Source organism: Oreochromis niloticus, linkage group LG6 (assembly GCF_001858045.2).
Source record: "Oreochromis niloticus isolate F11D_XX linkage group LG6, O_niloticus_UMD_NMBU, whole genome shotgun sequence".
Taxonomy (NCBI): domain Eukaryota; kingdom Metazoa; phylum Chordata; class Actinopteri; order Cichliformes; family Cichlidae; genus Oreochromis; species Oreochromis niloticus.
The window spans coordinates 17316900-17336738 of NC_031971.2; the positions used below are offsets into that span (position 1 = coordinate 17316900).

Below are 19839 nucleotides of genomic sequence, written 5' to 3' on the forward strand. Positions count from 1 at the left end.
AGTTTTCACTTTGTTAAATCACTGCACGCTGACTAGGAAGTTTGGGTTGTTTGTATGCGCTGATCCAACCCTGAATTACACCATTAGAATTACCACTTACACAATAAAAAAGGCTGCTGTGTGCTTATGTCTGTCTGCAGGCTAATAATCAATTAAAGGTACAGTAAGTGATGTTTTTGAGGTAACAGAATATTGTATTCACAATTAAAAATTTATGGGTTCTTGTAAACTAATTAAGAATTAATACATAAAAAATGCATAAGAGGTTGCCAGTTTTTGTATATATATTTTTGTATATTATAGGCAGAGGTTTTAACAATGGACAGCTTTCACCTCGTGCTCATTCAAGTATAATAAACTGAAAGTGGAAATATTACTAACACTGAAACTGTTGGTATTTATTACACCCACTTCTGTGTAATTAAAAAAAAAATCCTCCTAACTACCATTTATAATTGTATATATTAATTCAGTATTAATACTTCCTTGATCACCAGTTAACCTAACATGTGTTTGTTTTTGGACCGTTGTACTTTGGAGAAGGTGAAACATGTCAACTCCATAAAGACAGACCCCAGCCAGGATTTGAAGCAGGAACTCGCTGTGAGGAAGTAGTGCTAACCACTCTGCCATGCTGCCATAATACACGTCTTGTATCTGTCAAGGCACCCTCTGACCTCTGTATGACCTCTTTTCCTTATGTGCATCATACATAATGGCTACTATATACACAGAAACAACAGTTTACAGTTTCAAGTTTACAGTTGTATTGTTACAATTGTTGAGAAATCAATAATTTCTCTTGATTTGATGCCCACTGATCTAAAATCAATGCAATGATCTAAAATCCACCTGGATAGTTACAGATCAAATTTAATTCAGAACAAACTCAGTGTATAAAGGATTGTAGCTCCTGTACAACAGTATAAATTTTAGAGATATTTGTATTCTTTGTGTTTTTTGCCACTAAATGACACATTTTACTCCAGTCGAACAGGTTAAATTTTACTTGAACAGTGTGTGAGAGTTAAAAACTTTAACCCTCTAATGATAGATTTAATTGATAATTGTTTATTTTATTGCTGCATTGCCTATCACAGAGCATAATCATTAGTTTTCTTGCCCTTTAAATAACCGGCTGGGTCTTCTGCTGCTGAGCCACGTATCGCCACGTTTGCGAGCATGCGCAGTGCCCAAACGTTAGTGTTCCGGGGTAGGTCAGTGTACACAGTGTAAAAAATATATCATTGTGTACTCTCTTACGTGTCTATTATACTGAGCACAGTGAGAGGCGGCAGAGGGGTGTTTTGTGAAGAAAGAGAGGCTCTGAATACGGCACCGAGATGAACTTCTTCAGAGGAGTGATAAGTGGGCAGGCAGCCGGGCCGCAGCCGTCCGGAGCGGAGACGGTAGGAAAGCAGCTGGGCTAGCAGCGGCTAGCTAACGTTTCTCCGCTGTGCGCCGTACAAACTGAGAACAGGGGGATAGAGTTGTGTTTTTAAGCCCGTTATTTTTTGCTTCGTCACATACAAACACTTAAGAGAATGTGTGAAGATACATTTCACTTGGCGAATGGCTGGCAGCGAGCTAGTTAGAGGGCTAATGAGCTAACGTGGCTAATCTGTCAGGCAGCAGTGGGAGTGTGTGTAACCTGCTGTGCAGCCACAATGAATGGAGAAATCCATGAAAGACACGGACACCAAGAACCAGCCCGTTAGGACTGTCAGCTGTTTACACGTCAGAGTTTTGTTTTGATTAAGTTTAATCTGCAAATCTACTGAACATATTGGGGTGATCTCGTAAAATGAGCTAGTGTATAACATAAAAATGGACCTTGTCGTGTACGTAGGGCGGCAGCGGACTATTATCTTTAGTACTGATTGCCTGCTAATCAATTGGTTTAAAGCACAAATAAATAACTGAATATCTGGCTGTACTTCAGCCAGATACTCCAGACAGCCATGCATAGTGTTCCATGCAGGAATCTCCTGACACATTGCTGACATTGCAGCAGACAGCCACATATAATCAGATCTTTGTATAGTGACTGCTCAGGGAGGAAGCTGTCACTCCTGAGAATGCACAAAACACTTGAACAGAAACCTTGTGAAATTTTTTTTTTTTCCACCTTGTTACTGCTCTTTCTGGGATCGGAGGTGTTAAATTAATTTACTGTTGACTTGTCGACATATTCTTGTCCCATCCTGCAGTAAAACTTATCAGTTTTCCAGGAAAATGTGCATTTTTTAGACCTGCGATTCCAGCCGCGTTTTGCTTTTGCTTTTGGAATAGGACCTGTATGAAAATGAAAGCAGTAAACCACACTACAATAAGTGCATCTGGTGGGCCTTTTTTTTTTTTTTTTTTTTGGCTGGGTCGACTTGTCCCCTTTGTCTCTGCAAATCAATACAAAGTTGTCACCTTCATCCCATGATGGGAGTAGTCTCTTCCAGGGTGACATGAAGGATTGCTGAATGGTTTGAGTATTAGAGTGATGCAAGTCATTTTCTGTGGCCTTTGCAGTCAGCCAGATCTCATTTTAGACAGACAACTTAGACACTTTGTCACACTGTCACAGCCGACTTTGATTTCATGGCAGTTTGCATTAAACATGTGTTGACTCATCATCTTAGTAATAAGAGCTAAGCAACTTGAGATACAGGAGATATCGTGCATTCACACTTGCGCCTTTTCATAAGTGATATGTAAATCTTACTGAAGTGACCAAGGTGCACATTAAGACACAAGCTGTCAGATGGTGTTGGATTAAAATAAAAGATTTCAAAACTTGAAAGGGTTCAGAAATACTAGTGTTTTTTCCTTTAATTTGTCAGCTGTCTGTGTGTGCTAAATGTAGTTATGTACAGTATTTTGTTTTGGGATTTTTTGCTTCTCCTCACAACTCCACCACAGAACCATTGGGGCTTAGAAACCACAGCTCTTTAAAACATTCCAAAAATTCTCTCAATTTCAGAGACATAAAATTACAGAAATTATCAGCAAGCATTGCAATAATAATTAAAAAATAATATGTCCATTAACAGATCCAGAAGCTGTGCGATCGAGTTGCCTCCTCCACGCTCCTAGAAGATCGGAGAGATGCTGTCCGTGCTCTTAAGTCCCTCTCCAAGGTAAAGTACAAGTAGAGACTCACTAAAAGGGCCTGCAGCTGTATGCAGTCAGTTGCTAGTTATATGGATTCTAACTTGCCTTGAAAAATTGTAATTTCTTGAAGGTTTTATTGAAATTATTTAAGAGAAGAGCTGTGAAACTTTGAGTTGAAATCACTGCACTAACATCATGTACATAAAGCAGTCTGCACATATCTTCTGCTTTGTCTCTCTGCGATAAATGTGCTGTCAGTAGCCTTGGATAAAGCTCTTGTTTGTCACATTCTACTGATTAAAATGAACTCATCTCTGACCTCCACCAAGTCACTTCTGTTCATGGACAGTTTTGCCATTAGCTGCACTGTCAACCATGAGTAATGAGTTTATCAGGCTTGAATAAGGGGTTTAAGAAGCACAGGGTTTCACGTTAACACACGTGGGTGTCAGTCCTGGTCTGCCACACAGATAGATGTGCAGGTTTCCTGTATGCCACAGAAATCCAGAATGTTTCTAACTTTTCATATTGACTAAAATTCCTTTATTTTAGGTTCTGGTTGCATTACCAATCCTATGAGCATTTTTTAAATGTTTTCTAGAAATATCGAATGGAAGTTGGAACACAGGCAATGGATCACTTGATTAACATACTACAGACTGACAGGTACGTTAATACTCATACTTGTAATGCTTGTGGATTACAGCTCAGTAAACATGCTAATGTTTGTCTCCCAAATACAATAGATCAGACTCTGAAATCCTCGGCTATGCTTTGGATACGCTCTACAACGTCATCTGCAATGATGAGGAGGAAGAACAAGGTATTACACCCCACATCCTTAAAAAATATGTAATTTAACTTGAATTCATAACTGGAAGATCTAAACTCTGATCTAAAGATGTTTTTAACTATATTGAAATGAATTCCTCCTTATTGTGAGGCTTCTGTAAATGGTTTGAACTGACTTTAAACCCATGTTTGTTTTGCATGTGTAAATGAGTTCAGTTCATGTTAAACATGGAAAGCTGTCAGTTTGCATTCCCTTCTTCTATACACTGATGATGACTGCTTTATGTAAAGACTCTCGTCTCTCTCTTCTCTTCCATGTTTTAACCTACAGATGAATCAGAAGGTAAAACTCTTTGACTGTGCATGATGCCAACCCCTCTAACACCAACGGCACTTATGAATCACACAGTCTCCTTTGTTTGGTTATTGAAAAAGAGCACATTTTAAATTTATTCCCTGCAAAGATTAAAATAAGCTGATAAATGAAAATGGTGTTGTCATGGCATGGGTTAACAAGTCTCTGTCAGCTGATACTGGACTTGGAATGAATGCTAGCTTTTGGGTGAGGCGTTGAACTTCTCTTCCTCCCTGCCCTCGCAGACGCAGTAGCCCCTCTCCCTGTCTCAGGGAAGCATAAGAATGTGTCTGTGCCTGGTCAGTACTCAAACTGTGCCTTTGTCCAGTAGCCTTAGTGCTAACTAGTTATAACTAACTTCACTAAAATTAGAGGGCACCAGAAAATAAACAGGAAGGCACTTTGGTGTTGACAAGAATGCTTCACTAATGCTTCATTACGCCCCGTCTTCTGGCTGTCCCCCCCCCCTTCACATTTTAATACCTATGTAATTTTGCACTGTTGTTGTTGATGTTATACCAATACTAATTATACCAATTTTTTTTTTTTTTTTTTTAGAAAGCGTTTTTATTTTCCTCTTTTACGTCTGTATTTGGATCTTTGGGTTAACAGGGACACCATTTTCATCTAAACCTACACTAACTGTTTTAGTCCACCTTGACCAATAAGTCTCATGCTTTACCACAAGCACTGCACATGGGGGAGATTTCTATCTACCTGGCAGTAGTGATTTACTTTTTAGCTCCGATTTGGTTTTAATTGCCATCAGCAGCCTGTCTCTGTGTCTTTATGCTGTCAGGTAGTATGCGTTGCGGTTTTTCAGAGTGTTTTCATTAAACATAACAGCCAACTGGTGCTGAAAACTTTGTTTAGAGCAACGACACAAAATAACCCAGTAAAGACGGACCAAGGGAAACCAGAACAATAAGCTGCAAGAAGCTAAAGTGTTAAGTAAAGCCAAAGATTAGGGCTAGTAAGGAAATTATCTGCAGGCGCTCCACCTTGAAATTTAATGTATATTAACTAATTAATTAACTAAGATAAGTTTATCTCAGTTAATTAATGTTAATCAATGATCTCCATTTTTAGTGTTGCAGGAAGAATGAAAAATAGTTTAGCTGCTTAAATCTAAAATGTATAACAATATATAAATGGAGGAAAAAAAAATATAAATATATATATACAGTATAGTGCAAAATGGAGTCAGAGCAGCACATAACGACCTGTTCTACTACAGTTAAAAGTGGGAGTGAATCATCAGTTTTTCAGTCAGGAGGCATATATGAGGACCTGTGGGTAGAAGCTTTTATCGAGTCTGTTTGTGGCAATAGCTATTTGCATAAAGTCATACCACTAAAAGTAGACAAGAACACTCTTTTTGTAATCTCGGTAATGGATCCTTAGCTGGGAAAAGCATCCATTTATTTTCAGTTCTTTGCTTTAAAGTGCTGCACCCATCCCTAATTAACTGTTTATCACTGTGGGCTTAGAATACACTTCCTTTGGCGGTAACCCTGCTGTCCTCTCCTGTGTGTAGCCTCTCTTGTCTTCCTGGTTTGTTCACATTTGTCACCCTGAGCACGTCTCTCATTCTCATGGTACCTGTAAAGTCGCTCGTCATTGGTAATTGAAGTTATACATGTGATCATCACTGCTGTGTTGCTCAGGTTGATTTATATGAACAAACCAGCTGGGTCCACACACTACATGGATGACTCCTGAGACGGTGACTCATTTTCAATCTCGCTTCACAGATGAGAACGCACAGAAGCAGGCAGACGACCTCAGCCTGCAGTTTACAGACACGTTCATCCAGGATCCCGAGCACGTAACCCTGCTCCTCACTCTGCTGGAGGTACGGAGCGGTTTTTGATCGAGCAGCAGAAACTTAAACTATTGTTAAATTTTTCCTGACCCCCGTCTGATGCTTTTTCTGCATTTTCAGGAGTTTGACTTCCATGTACGGTGGCCCGGAGTGAAGCTGCTGACTGCTCTGCTGAAGAACCAGGGTCCACAGATCCAGGGTATCATTCTGGTCAGCCCCATGGGTGAGTTTCTTCTCTCTGCATTATATCGAACTTTGTCACGTCGGGAATTTATCGCTTTAACAGCAACATTTTTTGTTTCTGTTTACTCTCACAGGTGTTTCCAGATTGATGGACCTGCTGGCAGACTCCAGAGAAGTAATTCGCAATGATGTAAGCACACTTATGTTTTGTATTAGACTGAACCCCTTTGAAACTGAGCGTTGAGTAGAGGTCTGTTTGAGTCTGTGACATTTTGTTTTCTGCCACCATCAGGGCTTGTTGCTACTTCAACAGCTGACTAAAGGCAACGCTGCCATTCAGAAAATTGTGGCATTTGAGAATGCTTTTGAGCGCCTCCTAGATATCATCACAGAAGAAGGCAGCAGCGATGGAGGTAAAGGGATTTTTACACAGAATTTTTTCTCTAAACACAGTGGGTTTTTTTGTTTTGGCTTGTGATATATCGTGACATCTGTCCTCTTTCCTGTGTGCAGGTATTGTGGTGGAGGATTGTCTGCTTCTTCTCCTCAACCTGCTAAAGAACAACAGCTCCAACCAGAACTTCTTTAAAGAAGGCTCCTACATCCAGAGAATGAAGCCCTGGTTCGAGGTTGGCGACGATAACTCTGGTTGGTCTGCACAGAAGGTCACAAACCTTCATCTCATGCTGCAGGTAATATGTCTAATTGTTGTCTTGATCTAAGTACCAATTAAAAACAGCAGAATATTATTTGTTAAAACTCTTAAATAACTGTTAAATAATGTTGTAATCCCAGCTGGTGCGAGTCATGGTGTCTCCAGTGAACTCTCCTGGAGCTACAGCCAGCTGTCAGAAGTCCATGTTCCAGTGTGGCCTACTGCAGCAGCTGTGCACCATCCTCATGGCCACTGGTGTCCCTGCAGATATCCTCACTGAGGTAATCGCAACAAACGCTCGTTAAGTTTGACACCATTGAGGCATTCAAAAGCTTCTTCACTTCCCACAAGCAAACAAGTACTGAGGCATGCCTGAGAGTTTAAAACGGTCCAATTTCTTTCAAGTCCGATGAAATGATTAGTGTGGCTAGTCAAGAGTATTCATGAGGGATGATGGCATCTGATTACAGTATCACACTCGATTTAAGTGAGGTCCTAAAATTTATGTTTATATGGTTTATACAGCAGTGGAACTTAAGCACCTCAATTCAAAGAGTAAGAGGTGTGGTCCAGTACCTTCCTTCATGTCATGCATTAGCACAGCTGCATTTAGGACAAGGGTTTAAATTCTCCTGAAAAACATGTTATGTTTTGGGTCGGTCAGTAAAGTAGAATGGCTGCAGGTGCCTCATTGATAGACAAATGTAATCATATTGGAGGAAGAAAACCAAAAATTAAAATGACTTCAGGAAAATAGAGCTGGGAGGATCCCATCCACAATGAGGATAGCAGTGGTGTGACTTGAATTGTTTGCTGACAAATAGTTATTATCCTAAGCTCAATGTCCACACTAAAATCTTGGTCGGCCAGACAGTGATTTATATGTTGTGTCTGGGATACTGTGAGCCCAGAGACTGTAGGGTACACTGGGAGTTTCTAAAGATTAAAGGCATGCCTGTTTATGGGGGCTAATTAAAATCTAGAAAGATCCAGATTGACATTTGGAAAAAAAAAAATTCATCAAATTAAAATGATGGGAGCTTCGTGCATCGAAGGAGACACTTAGACATGGAAACTGGTTTGATATGTCATGATACTTAGAGTAACAAAGCTGAAAAAAGAGAATTTTTGTTGCTCAGCAGTGAGCTTATGCAGATTAATTATCGTGACTTTGATTTGGATGCTTTCTTTCAGACCATTAACACAGTTTCAGAGGTTATCAGAGGCTCTCAGGTCAACCAGGACTATTTTGCTTCTGTCAACGCTCCGTCAAACCCACCAAGGTAAAAACACAACCAGTGGACTCACCTGTTAAATCTCCTTTATCCATCTAAATCCTGTGGTGACCTCTCTTCTTCATGTCCCCACAGACCAGCCATTGTGGTGCTGCTCATGTCCATGGTGAACGAGAGACAACCATTTGTGCTTCGCTGTGCAGTCCTTTACTGTTTTCAGTGTTTCCTCTATAAAAACCAGAAAGGCCAGGGGGAGATAGTTGCTACACTGCTGCCCTCCACCATTGATGGTCAGTAACAGTTTCAGGTCCTGTAAATAAATAACACTTGATCTGTGTTTTTAGATGGTTCACACTGTTTTAAGTGCTTAATAGCTCACTTTTTCCCCCCTTTCAGCCAATTCCATCTCTGCAGGACAGCTGCTGTGTGGAGGCCTGTTCTCAGCAGACTCTCTTTCAAACTGGTGTGCTGCTGTGGCCTTAGCTCATGCCCTGCAGGACAACCTCACCCAGAAAGAGCAGCTGCTGAGGGTTCAGCTTGCCACCAGCCTGGGCAAGCCCCCTGTGTCTCTGCTGCAGCAGTGCACCAACATCCTGTCCCAGGTAGGGCAATGATGATACAGAGGAGCGTGCTGATAGGCTGTGTGTCTCTGGTTGCCATAGGTTTCTTAAAACAGCACTATTGTCGATCACAGTGAAGAGAACAGTGTCACATTATTGTGGTTTTGCAGGGTGATAAGATCGTCCGGCGGGTGAGTAAAGTGTATCTGTGTGTGAGTGTTTGGGTGGCACCTGTCTGTGTTATGTTTTTGGCTTGGCAGCTGTAGTAGGGGTCTTGTTGGCCCACTTGTTGGGGGATCTTGCTTCCTTGTAACTCTTTACTACCCGATCTTTGTCCCTAACTGAAAGCTTTGACCCAGCGCTTCCTCATTAGGGTGACGCACAAGTGAATTCCTCCTCACACACTTGTAAGATGTAGTTGCTGTCAGTGTTTTCACCGGGGGATTGTGGGGAAGTACACAAGTGGACACCCGAGAGAGGTTCAGAGAAAAGGGACACATTGGCGGTTTTTAATTGTTTATCTCTGGTGCTATCATCCTGACACACACTTTAAACTTTGAACTTTGCTGTGCTGCAAGCCCTTATCTGTTTGTTCAGGAAGTGAGTACTGCAGCAACTTTTGGGCCTTCTCCTGTTCAAGTGAGTGACTGTCACTGCTCTTTGTCCTGTATTTTTGTATGGTGCACAGCAAAACTGGCAGATGATTTATAGGACTGTGTATGATTTTTAGGTCTTCCTTTGGGTTCAGATATTTCTGAACTGGAAATCCTAAATAATGGGATCAAAGAGGCCTTGTAAAACATAACCTTGGTACCAAAACAGATTTAAAAACTAACTTCATGCTGCTGAAAGGCTCCAAATTACTGCTGGTACTTATCTGTTGTGAAACAACTTGATAAAGGCTTCACGTACTTTGAGCTCCTATTGTTTGAGGCCTGAGGTTGGTCTTTGGATACTCACAACCCCTAAGCCTTGATGGTGTGCTCAAGTTTCCTACCAAGAGCTTGACGGTCACCTCCTGTAAAACAGGAAGTGAAATCACTTCATGTTTCAGACGCATTATCACTAATGAGAATCCTCAGTGTGGTTTGGTAGTTTGTGCAGGAGGCACAGTGTTATGTGTCTGAGACATACAACCTCTATTATCTGATATCCAGCCTGACGAACATGTGAAAACTGTCCAGCTAAGGCAGCTGGTATGAGCATGTGCTGTCTGGTGGCCCTGGTGCTCTGTTTAAAAACTGTAGAGGGCACTCCTGCAGGTTGGCTTTCCCATTTTAGTGTTATTCAAGTATCTCAGGATCTTGTTCATAAGTGTGGCTGAGATGGAACCACAAATCCAGGATTGTGCTCAAGTGTAAAGTGGCTAAGGCTTCAGTCACTCAGGCTTGAAGGCCATTATCGACTAACCTAATTACTTGCTGACAAGTTACAGCTGCATGCTAGTGACCAAAGCAATTATAAGGAGGTTATCAGTACAGGACTGTTATGCTTCATCATGTAGACTTCTGCAGAAAATCTATGTCATAACTTACAAACCGGAAACCCCGTTGTAAACCTACACTGTAACCTTCCATGTAAGCTGATGTGTAACTCCCGGTTTTGTCCAGGAGTCTAAATCAGTGTTTATACCCCTTTATGACGAGTTTGCCCTAATGTCCCTGTCAGCTGCTACTCACCAACCTATTGTGGAATAAACATTTTTATTTGGGGGGGGGGACTGATTATTTTCTAGGATTGTGGTAATGATGCTTTAGTAAACAATTTCACAGAAACACCCAGCAACAAATTGCCAACCAGTTGAGAAATACACCTTTTACCCTAGCAGCCACTGGTTGCCGACTGGTTGCCGACTGGTTGTGTGGGGCGTCCATTGTTTACTAAAATCTGCATATGTGATTTGGATTCTAGGTAGCGAACAGATTTTTGTCACTGATTGTCTAGAACAGAATTAAGAGCTCTGACAGTGGGTCATACTTGTGAAGAAGATGTCTTTCCCCCCCCCCTGAGATGTGTCAGGCATATGCAGTGTGCAGCTTTGTGTTGAAAACACACATTCATATGAGCCACACCTCTTCTGACTTACAGTCTCAGGCTGGCAGCAGTGCAGCCCATTAGGCAGTTGTAACTCGATAGCTGTGCCTTGATGTAATGTGTTGTGTTGGTGGTTTCCTGGAAGAGACACAGAAGTGGAAATGTTTCCTCTAAGATTATTTTTTTATTATGAAGCTGTGTCACACAGTATTTGCTTTACATAAGTCAATTTCAGCAATGTCTCAAGTGTTAATGGTCATCAGTGCCCCCCCCACACACAGACATATGACGTCTTTGTAGAGACCAGGCCAATGTGTGCTCAGTTGATGCCTGTGGTGGTCATTGTCTTTTCTTTTGTTTTCCTCTTCATTTTATTTATTTTGCATTGCGTCACATTTGGAGACAAAAGCTGAAAAGGTGATTTTGTAAGTTTTTGTAGTTTTGAATGCTGATTAGTTTTTATCCACACTTTCACTGCTTACTCAGAAAGAGAGCTCCTTTCTTAAAAGCATGTCGCGCGTTAAGTGTTAATGCACCAGTTGATTGGCAGTCTTAAGCCACAATTTAAACTTTACAGGTTTTTGCTCATCTCTGCACCGCGTCACACTGTTGTTTTTCATCATCTCATGTTCAAACTCCATGAAAATCATCCTGTCTTCCTTCAGTGATAGAGATGACATATCCACTCGCTGGCATCAGTTTCCCATAAATGTGCGCATCTGAGGGACATTTTTTTTATAAAGGAAAAAAATCCACATTGAGCTCTTTTAAAGATCTTAATAATGAAATAATTTGTCATTAAAGAAAAATCCTGAAAAGCACATTTAGCGGGGTTTGCTTTGCATGTGCTGACAGCTGGAAATGGGTTAAAGTTTCCATTGCAGTTTCATAACACTTTGCTTTGAAAATAATTGATTGCAAAAGAATTGATTTTAATGTTGATCATGTATTTATTTTATTTATTTACATATTTTTAGTATTTATCACAGGATTGCTTGCTCTGGTAAATCTAACCTGAGTCTAAATATCTGAATGTTTTTGTTTTGACTGTCCTTATGATAACCTCATTAACCACTAATGTATGACGTGTGTTGAAGGATTACTTTAACCATTTCCTTATTTTTATTGACCAGAAAAGGACATGCATTGTTTTAACTTCGCCATTTACACTGATAGGGATACTTAATTGTTGCTATGTACCAGCAAATCGGATGCTTCTTTTTTTAATGTAATTTACCATTTTAGAGCTAACATCTATACTCCGCTCATGCTCTGATGAAATGGCTGCTTACTAGATACATTAATTGGTTAAGTAATCTGGATCCAACCAGTAAACTATTCCCAGTCAGGTTTAAATGTGACGAGGATTCAGTCTGACTCTCTTTTCTGTGTTTTTTGTCGTGTAGCATCGTGTTTTTGTGTTTCTAAGTGTCACTGTAGTTATACAGAAACACATTGACTCTCCTTCTGTCTTGTTGTTTTTCTCTGCAGGGCAGTAAAGTGCAGACCAGGGTGGGCCTCCTCATGCTGCTGTGTACGTGGATCAGCAACTGTCCGATTGCTGTTACACACTTTCTGCACAATCAAGAAAATGTTCCTTTTGTATCCTTTTGTCCGTTTTACTACTTCATAGGGTTCTTAATGTCTCATAAACAAGTTGTTCATTATGCTGTTTTCTTTTCTTTCATTCAGTTTGATTTTGTGTTTAGGTTAAAACCTCTCATTCAGTCTTACTGGAAATTTGCAGCTTTACTTGGATGAGTCCTTAACAGTGACTCTTGTAGCTGACCGCTCAGATCTCAGAGAACCTAGGGGAGGACGAGAGGCTGGTGCAGGGCCTGTGTGCGCTGCTTCTCGGCATCTGCATCTATTATAACGACAACTCGCTGGAAAACTATACCAAGTAAATCTCTTTGACTCACTTAAACACGTGCATGCTCTAACTAGGTTTACCTAAAATGTTTGGTGACAGAATGACAACAATACTCAGTATGCACACAAGCAAACACATTATTATGGTGATAAGTTAAAAAATACAGATTACATGCATTTAACAAATCAGATTTTCATCATTTCAGCTGCTATATATCCATCATTTGTGTATCTTAAGTGTTTAAATGAGAGGTACATTGTTTGAATGTGGTGTCTTTGTCCACTGATTTGACAAATTTAAAACTCCATCTCTTCTATATATGAAAAATCTTGAAAAAAAATCTGTTTAATATAGTGACAAAGCTACTGTGCTCTCTCCTTTTCAGAGAGAAGCTAAAGCAGCTCATCGAGAAGCGCATCGGAAAGGAAAACTTTGTAGAGAAGCTGGGCTTCATCACCAAACATGAACTGTATTCGCGGGCGGCTCAGAAGCCCCAGCCCGTCTTCCCGTCTCCAGAGCAGATGTTGTTCGATCATGAGTTTACCAAGCTGGTCAAAGAACTGGAAGGTCAGTCCCGTCACATTCATTGTAATACGAACAGTTTAAAAGAACTATTGCAGAGGTTCAGTGGGCCTAACGAGTTATGTTCCTCTCCCTGCTTTTCCACAGGAGTGATAACCAAAGCGGTTCACAAGTCTAGCGAGGAGGAGAAGAAGGAAGAGGAGGTGAAGAAGACATTAGAGCAGCACGACAACATTGTAACTCAGTATAAAGAGCTGATCAGAGAGCAGGTAAATAATACCATTTTCATTTTGTTACATGTTGTGTTTGTTCAGTTTGATGTTCTCTCCTGCTGACGGACTGATTTTGATCACGTGATCCTCAGGACGCTCAGCTTCAGGAGCTGAAGGAGCAGGTGGCATCCATGACCTCCCAGAATGAACAGCTGCAGGCTACAATCACCCAGCAGCAGTCGCAGATCCAGCAGCACAAAGACCAGTACAACATCCTCAAGCTGAAATTAGGTGGGTGCACCTCATTGGCTGTGTGTGTGGTGTGACTTTAAATACATAAAATATAGAGATTTAGTTCATTTAAAATACATTTTCTTATAATGAATGAGAAATGAGGGACTGACATGCACGATTTTAATCCTATCAACCTCATTCCGGCGGGCACATTAAGGTTTTACTGCCTCCTTGCTCAGATAATAGAGTGACAGGGATGTGCAGCAACATCCCCAGATACTGTTTTATATCAAATTGTGCGAGACCGTCACGCACACAGCCACGTTTCAAAGGAACAATTTACTTTGTTTCATAAACAAAATGTTAAAGTGAAATTTTGTGCTTTTAGAACTCTGTAGCACTTTCTTAGCACACAACAGACGTGTGTCCTGATTTCATGCAGTCTTGTCATCACAGTGAGGTTATCAAGCGTGTGAGTGTCATACCTGTAATTAAAATCTGTGCTATAGTCCTATAATACAGTCCTCCATATTGCTTGTATCACTTTCAGAAGTCATTGAGAAATTGTTTTTAAAACCAAAAAGTTATTACAGGAGAAAAATGGTGCTGTTTTTTTACATTTCCTTGTGTGCAAGTTTGTGTGGCATTAAACAAGTGTGAGACAAATTAGTCGCCTCAAGAGATACTTGTAGGTTTAGTAGCCACATAGTAGCCAAATTTTCCTGTTTCCAATCTGTACTAAACTAACAAGGATGACAGTGAATGTAAAGGTTTCTTAGGCAAAATGACAGAAACAAAACCAAGAAGACACAAACCCAAATAAACTGCCTAAACTCTTCGCTATCAAAGCAAAGTAGCTTACATTGGGTGCTTCAGACACAGGTACCAGGTGAGCAACCCTTCACTGTCCTCAGAGACACTTCAGTGAGTGAAGACGATGATAAAATAGAAGTAAGATGGAATCAGCCTGCTATCAGTTTGTGATTGCATGGTGTCAAGCTTGCAGTTGTATGCAGTCTTTTTATAGCACAGCGATGTGATTAAATCAGTAACAGCTGAGTATCTCTAGCCTGTTACTTAGAATCAGAGTTCAACCTGAACCTCGTAGATATGAGACTGAAATTCAGAGGTTTATTCCCAAATGGTGATGTAGCTGCTGCAGGACGGTGATTTAACTGCAAAATTATGCCCATGCTGGGTTCTGGGTACTCTGGATTTCTCCAGTGGTCCAAAGACATGCAGTTAGTGGGGTTAGGTTAACTGGTGATTCTAAATTTCCCATATGTGTGAATGTGAGTGTGCGAGTCTCTCTGTGTTAGCCCTGCGACAGGCTGGTGACTCGTCCAGAGTGTACCCTTCCTGTCGCCCTAAGGTACCTGGGAAAGACTCCCCCTGTGACCCTTACTTGGATAAGCTGAAGAGGGTGGATGGATGACATAGGCTCAGATGCTTTGATGTAGCTGACTTGTCCCATATTGCAGAGAGACTGACTCGAGCACAGAGTCAAATTGATTGCAAAGTGTTAGTAAGTGGTCTGTTTCATAAATGAGATGACAGTTATTTCCAAACCTTTGTCAATTTGTCTAAGAATGTTTACAGTCAGTCCACATTAGGCCATGATTGTTTGGAGACAGGCTGCTTTAACCTTTGGATTAACAGTGGTCACAATGGCTAGTTAGTTGCTGCAACTACTTGCAGTTGGTTGCTAAATGCAAAAATTTCAATGCAGTCACCAGTAAACCACCAAGCTTCCCCCTCCTTCTACTCACAAGAAGGTTGCTATCCCATTTTTACTCCAGCATGATTGAGCCTGAAAGCAGCTCAGGATTGTAGATTTAAGGACAACATCAGCATCAGTATTGCTGTTGTTAGTGTACATGTAACACTTAAACTGAGTGTTTGTGCTCTCACTTCAGCTAAAGAGAACCAGGGTCAGTCCAACAGCCAGGGAGACGGCTCTCAGGTGAACGGGCTGCAGACAGAAGAGCTGACCCAGCTCAGAGAGGAGGTGGAGGAGCTCCGCAAGCAGCACTCGCTACTTCAAACACAACTTAGTGACAAAGATGCTCTCATCAGCAGCCTGGTTAGTATCTTTTTTTTTCTTTTCTTTTTAAGTCTGTGTGTGCTGGCATTGTTGTTCTGGGGGCTGATTCCAGAGAGATGTTTTAAAGCTGTTTTTATGCGTTTGTTGGTGTAAAATAACTGCAGGCAAAACAGTCCTCCAAACAGCTGACTGACACGCGGGGGAGCAATGTGGACTCTATACAACCACCAGAGATTAATCAATTGATTTGGACTGACACACTGCTTTCTATGTCTTATTTTAGAGTAAACACGTATTATATCATTATAATGTTTAAACCACACCTATAGAATAAATTAGAAGATGAAGAGCAACCAGAAAACACTACTGCAACTATAAACATGCAAACCAAATACAAAGACACAAAGAAACCTTTACGTTTCAACTTTCCGACATATCTGGATATGGGAGCTTCTAAAAACTGCTTCATGTCTGTGTTTGGGTTAATCACACAGTTACATATTGTATCTGGAGTGAAAGTGACTGCATAATGTTTTAACTCTGTGTAACTGTAGAAATCAGGAGCTGCACAGACAGCAGAGGGCCCAGCAGGAGGATCAGACAACACAGAGCTGCTCCAGGTGGGATTCATCACTTCACATCTGTCCCTGCTTTTCCTTTGAACCCCCTGTTTGTTAAAAATGTTTCAAAAGGTTAAGTGCATGAGGCAAATGCTTGTTTTGTCACTAAATAAGTGTTCAAATTACTCTTGTGCCTAACAGAGGTAAATCTTCAAGTGTACCATTTTATTTTCAGTTTTAGAGCAGGGCTTTCCCATTGACATAAATATTCAAGATGATTTATGATGTTTACATGTATGCAAGAGGGTGTGACTCAAGTCTAAAGAACCTCAGGAAGTGCAGCACTACGGTTTGCTGTAGAGTATTAGTGGTTTTAGGACACGATGGACTTCTGGGACACAGACTTTGTACTAGGATCACCTTATTTTCATGTCTCTCACAGTAAGAATGATATATGTCACCAGAGTTAAGCTGGAGGCTTTAATCAGATTGGGTGTTAGTATTTTGTACCTGTGCTGAATGTGTGCTGTGTTGCAGGAACTGGAGGCTTTAAGAAGTCAAGTTCAGTCCCAGTCAACAGAAATCGGCCAGCTGAAGATGGAGAGACAAGACCTGCTCAGAAGAGCTGAAGCTGGGGTAAAAATCATGAAAAGATCAATTTGACATAGATTTTCTGAAGTTATTGATTTAAACTAATGAACCTTTCTCTGGGTTCTCTCAGTCCTCTGACACACTCCCCTCTAGTGACAGCTCATTAGACGCTGCAAAGATGGCTGAACTGGAGAGCAGGTTGGGAGCGCAGACGTCTGAGATGGAGAGACTAAAGGTGTGTGAGAATATGTGATCCTCTAAATCACTTGACCCTCATTTACCGTAATGTTTTTATACTGCATTCAGCTTGGACTTCTCATATATTATCTCTCTCCCGTCTCCTTCCTCTCCCTCTGCGGCTCAGGCAGAGGTAAAGAACCTGTCAGAGAGCCGGGCGGAGCTGGAGAAGCAGCTGGATTCAACCACGAGCACAGTGGCCATTCTGCAGACGGAGAAGGAGAAGCTGCAAACTGACGTCCAGGAGTCCAAGAAGGAGCAGGATGACCTGCTGATGTTGCTGGCAGACCAAGACCAGAAGATCACCAGCTTGAAGAAGAGACTCAAAGATCTGGGAGAGACGGTAGAAAAGCTATTAGCATTTCCTAAATTCACCAGTAAAAAATATATAGTTTGCACTTTGACTGCCAATCTGCTTCATTTATCCAAATATAAGCGAGAAATTAGGTCAGTCCAGTAAAACTCAACAGTAGAAAATATGAAATATCTAATAGCCTTAAATAATATGAATATTTTTGTTAATTTTAGGAATATTTTGTTAACGGCGGGGACACCCAGCAGATTTTGGGACTGATTACTTCCCTGCATTAGTATTGTCATACAGGAAAATGTGTGTCACAGAGAAAATGAACATCCACATGAGGTGGAGCTGCTGTTTCAGCCTTTTGCCTCTAGTTTTGTTCTCATCCATCACCTGGTGACTTCCGCAAGTTTGCACTTTTGATGAATATTCTCCAGAGGACTTAAAACAGAACAAACATCAGGGTAACACTGCTTGTTTGTAATATCCTGTATCACAGACATTAAATTAGCAGTGTTGTTATTGAAACTATGACATATCTCATGATATTGATGTGGCTCTATGACAGTCGGTGTAAAATTGATTTGATTGCAGTTTTTAAAATAGCTTAAATATGTTTTTCAGTTGTGAGAGTTTTGATTAGATAGCCAGGTATGGAGGATTTGAAAGAGCTGGAGGGAAAAAAAAAAGAAGTTGGATTAAGTACAAAATTTCAAACTGTCCCTTGGTTTTTTGTTTTTTTTTTTGTCGTTGTTTTTTTGTTTGTTTTTATCCCAGTGTAGTGTGTATGTAGTCTGATCTGAACTTGCCCCAGATTAGTCAGTCTGATCCAAATAAATGAACAGTGAGTTGGTTCTGATTAGCGAGAGTTCAAAATAAAAACGACCACACTACAGCCTCAATCACACATGCCGAGACAGCAGTAACTAAAATGTGTATTCACCGACTGGTTGGCTAGTGGTTTCCAGCTGTCACCAAGTGAAAATGGCTGCATAGAGGGTGCTGCAGTCTTGCGAGCAGGTTGCAGTTGCCCATAATTTGCATGCAAGTAATTCATGAGTGTCTGCAGGTTACACAGAAACTACGGGCGACCACCGCAATCTGTGGTGCAGCACTGGTTAACTTTATGCACCTGTTGTTGTTCCCCCCCCCCAATCAACTGTGAGCAACCTGCAGCAACCGCTCACCAACTGGTTGGAGACTACAAGTTGTCTCCAGTGACCTGTGTCTGCTGGGTGGTTTCAAAGCCTGTGTGATTGTGGCCTATAGGGTTGAAATGGACTCTTTTTAGTCATTCATCTTATTTTTTTTATTGCAAAACAAACAAAAAAAACCCAGCAAGATTTTAGTGTCTAGTCTTGCACTAAGTATCATTAAAGCTCGTTAGCTGTCGTGGTAGCTTTAGCAGTGAGTAATTATTTAATAGTTACAGAGGAATAGATGCAAACACCTAAGTGCGGACCACTCAGTTCTGTTTCGTCTGTCTGCTTTAGTTAGACTGTGACCCTTTCCTTGCAGGTGGAAGATGAAGATGACCTTGACACCAGGGACCAGACAGACGACGATGACGAGGAGGATGAAGATGAGGACTAGAGAAAAACAATGAAAGGAGAAAAAGGAGAGAAAAGACTCTGCAGAAACGCACCTGAGAAACTGAGTAGGACTAAAATATGGAAGCAGTTTCTCGTCCGGGCTGCCATGCTGTGTTCTTCTTTACCCCGACACGTGTACGTGTTAGTTTTTGGACATTTTTAGTTCAAGATGACGATGTTCTTTCCAAAAACTCAATTTTCAGCGACAGCTGAGAGATTTAAACATGTCAGTGTATTCATCTCTGCTGCATTCACCATCAGTTTGTGATGGATTTTATTAGTTTTGTTGTTTTTTTTTTTTTCTAATGTACTGTCACATAGTTCCTAATCACAGAAAAACCCTTAAGTTAATTTTAACACATCTGGAGAATTTGCAGAAGCAGATTTAAAATGTGTCACCATGCATTCTCATTTTTCCCCATCCTGCACTGCTGCCCTCACCAGTACAAGCACCTGCAGCATTGGCGTCACCTGCACTTCGCCCCCCCGATCAGTTCGAGTTCAGCGTCACAGTTGTTCCATTTCACTGACTGCTCTGCAATATGCTGCAAAACACTGATGGAAAAGATGTAAAGAGACAAAAAAGACATATTTTTGCAACTTTTTGTCCAGTACTGGCATCCAGCTTCTGTATGATATTGTGTAACTTATCACTTTAAGAGGAACATTGAAATGAATAAAGAATCTATCTGTATGGCGGAATAATTGTAGATAAATTAAATTTTACTAAATCCATAATGAGACCTGGCTGTTAGGATTTTTTTTAATTTTTTTTTTTTTTTTAATTCAAGTGTTTAAAAAAATGTTCACGCTGAATGTTTTCATACCAAATTAATAACACTAAATGATTAGTGTCTGTCACTAAAACCTGAAAAGGAGGCATGGTGGGACATCGTACATTTACTGAGAATAAACTGTTGTACCCTAAA

The 19839-nt window shown here is 40.8% G+C and overlaps 1 protein-coding gene across 5 annotated transcripts; it reads left to right on the forward strand.

Moving 5' to 3' along the window:
* The first annotated feature begins 1155 nt into the window (after window positions 1-1155).
* uso1 (USO1 vesicle transport factor) lies at window positions 1156-19839 on the forward strand. 5 transcript variants are annotated; one of them, XM_019359986.2, is made up of 27 exons: window positions 1156-1409; window positions 3045-3131; window positions 3707-3771; window positions 3852-3928; window positions 4229-4240; window positions 4498-4551; window positions 6007-6107; window positions 6198-6300; window positions 6395-6450; window positions 6553-6673; window positions 6774-6952; window positions 7056-7196; window positions 8110-8198; window positions 8286-8440; window positions 8547-8752; window positions 8881-8901; window positions 12236-12346; window positions 12529-12647; window positions 13003-13184; window positions 13287-13408; window positions 13504-13642; window positions 15502-15668; window positions 16184-16249; window positions 16727-16825; window positions 16911-17015; window positions 17145-17360; window positions 18837-19839. In XM_019359986.2, the coding sequence occupies exons 1-27, from the start codon at window positions 1344-1346 to the stop codon at window positions 18909-18911; spliced, it is 2934 nt and encodes a 977-aa protein (XP_019215531.1). In that variant the 5' UTR covers window positions 1156-1343; the 3' UTR covers window positions 18912-19839. The 5 variants fall into 5 exon arrangements, with proteins under 5 accessions (XP_019215531.1, XP_005457015.1, XP_005457016.1 ...); XM_005456958.4 differs by lacking the exon at window positions 8881-8901; XM_005456959.4 differs by lacking the exon at window positions 4498-4551.